Source organism: Merops nubicus, unplaced genomic scaffold (genome assembly GCF_000691845.1).
Source record: "Merops nubicus isolate BGI_N331 unplaced genomic scaffold, ASM69184v1 scaffold12191, whole genome shotgun sequence".
NCBI lineage: Eukaryota > Metazoa > Chordata > Aves > Coraciiformes > Meropidae > Merops > Merops nubicus.
The window spans coordinates 26,322-27,922 of record NW_008587673.1 but is presented as its reverse complement, the minus strand read 5'-3'; the positions used below and the strand labels follow the sequence as shown (position 1 = coordinate 27,922).

At 48.9% G+C, this 1,601-nt stretch overlaps 1 protein-coding gene across 1 annotated transcript in view; it reads right to left on the bottom strand.

Annotated features, from left to right (window-relative positions):
- ADCY5 (adenylate cyclase 5) overlaps positions 1 to 1,601 on the bottom strand; it is a gene marked incomplete at its 5' end in the record, with an annotated part of 29,149 nt that overhangs the window by 12,930 nt on the left and 14,618 nt on the right. Inside the window, one exon of the mRNA XM_008949013.1 lies at positions 438 to 554. Coding sequence (XP_008947261.1) covers positions 438 to 554 — 117 coding nt within the window. The remainder of the gene's footprint in view (positions 1 to 437; positions 555 to 1,601) is intronic.

Below are 1,601 nucleotides of genomic sequence, written 5' to 3'. Positions count from 1 at the left end.
TCCTGCTAGGTGATTATGGCACCTGGAGCAGGACGCAGCACCCTGCATGAGGCCAGCAGGAAGCCTACACAGCACTTGGGTCCCACTCAGTATTGTGGGAGTTCAGTGACGCATCGGCCTTGTGCTGACCCTTAATGCAGAGGTACGCTTCAGGCTTGGCTTACATACTTGGAGCAGAAACATTTGAAGAATCAGAAAAGCACATGAGCACAAAGTGATGCCAGGCACATAATGGGCTATAAGGTTGCAGCTGTTGGGCTCCCATTTCTTTTCTGTGTCCAAATAGCAAAAGAGAACTGGCCTGAGATGCTGTAAGGATTAGGCTTAAGCATTAGGATTACATGAAACCCAGTGGTTGAAAGGGTTATGATGCTGCACGAGCACCGATATGAAAACCATGAAGGATGAAGTGGGCACAAAGGAAATAATGCACGTACCATGTTGACAAAGGCAGACAGAAAAACCAGGATAATAGCAAAGACTCCAACTAAGGTACTATTGGTCCTGGACCGTACAATCTTCCTAGAAAGAGTCTGGAGTGGATCTGGAAAAAGCTGCACATGGGAGAAAACAAAAAAAAATGAAAAGATTAAATGAATTATAAAATAATTGCTTGTTTTACAGATTACACCCTGCATTTGAGCTGCCCACATCCTTCAGCATGGATGCTGCAGTGGGGTTAGAGAACAGTGATGGGGGATGGCAGCCCTGGGACACGAGCGAGCAGGAACGTGACTGCCTTGTGGCAGCAGGCCCAGCTGGCTCACCAAATCTGCTTAGTCCTTCCTAATGGGAATAATGGCTTCTGAGCTGAGATGGCATGGCTTGCAGGGCTCTGCTCATCCTGCCGTCAGAAGCAAACTACAAGCCATCTGTAACTGAAATAGCCAGGAGCTCGAGCCTGTAAATTACTTGATCAAAAATTAAAAAAAGCAGAGATGAAAAAAGACATGTCACAACCCTTTGATCACAAAGGCATATCACAGGACTTTCTGGTGCCATTTCAGAAATGGATGGATAGAAAGCCCAGGGTAGTTGTGGGATCTGTCAGACCATCAGTGAAAGGCACTGGAGAAATCAGCTGGCCTTGTTTGGTCTATGACACCCAGCACCACAGACACACAGGGCTAAAAATAACCACTGGTGAGGGTGATCACAGAGCTCCCTTAGACAGACTGTCCCTGTGATTCACTGCCATCAGAAGCTGTCTTCTAATTGCTTTCTGACTGCAGGCTGCCGGCATGCTTTGCTTTAGGTGATGCACAGTACTCGGGGTAGAAACAGTCTCTGTGCTAAAGCGGGGACTAAGCAGGTGCCCTCTGCAGCAAGAGTCACCCCTCAGCATCGCATGAGGCCTCCTCGCAGCATTAGCTATGAGAGAAGTCCAGAAGACAATGAAACCAACCCTTTCTCCTCATGCTCCACCATGGTCCCAGCGCAAGCTCAGGGCTGGAGCAATGAGAGATGTCCACCAGGAAACCCTTGTGCACGGACACCCGCCCACTGCAGAGCACTGGCACTTGCCTGCCACACCAGCACCCTGGGGCAGAGGGGCTCTGTTGAAGCTGTCCAAATTATTTGTAGAACCCAAGTCTCCTTTC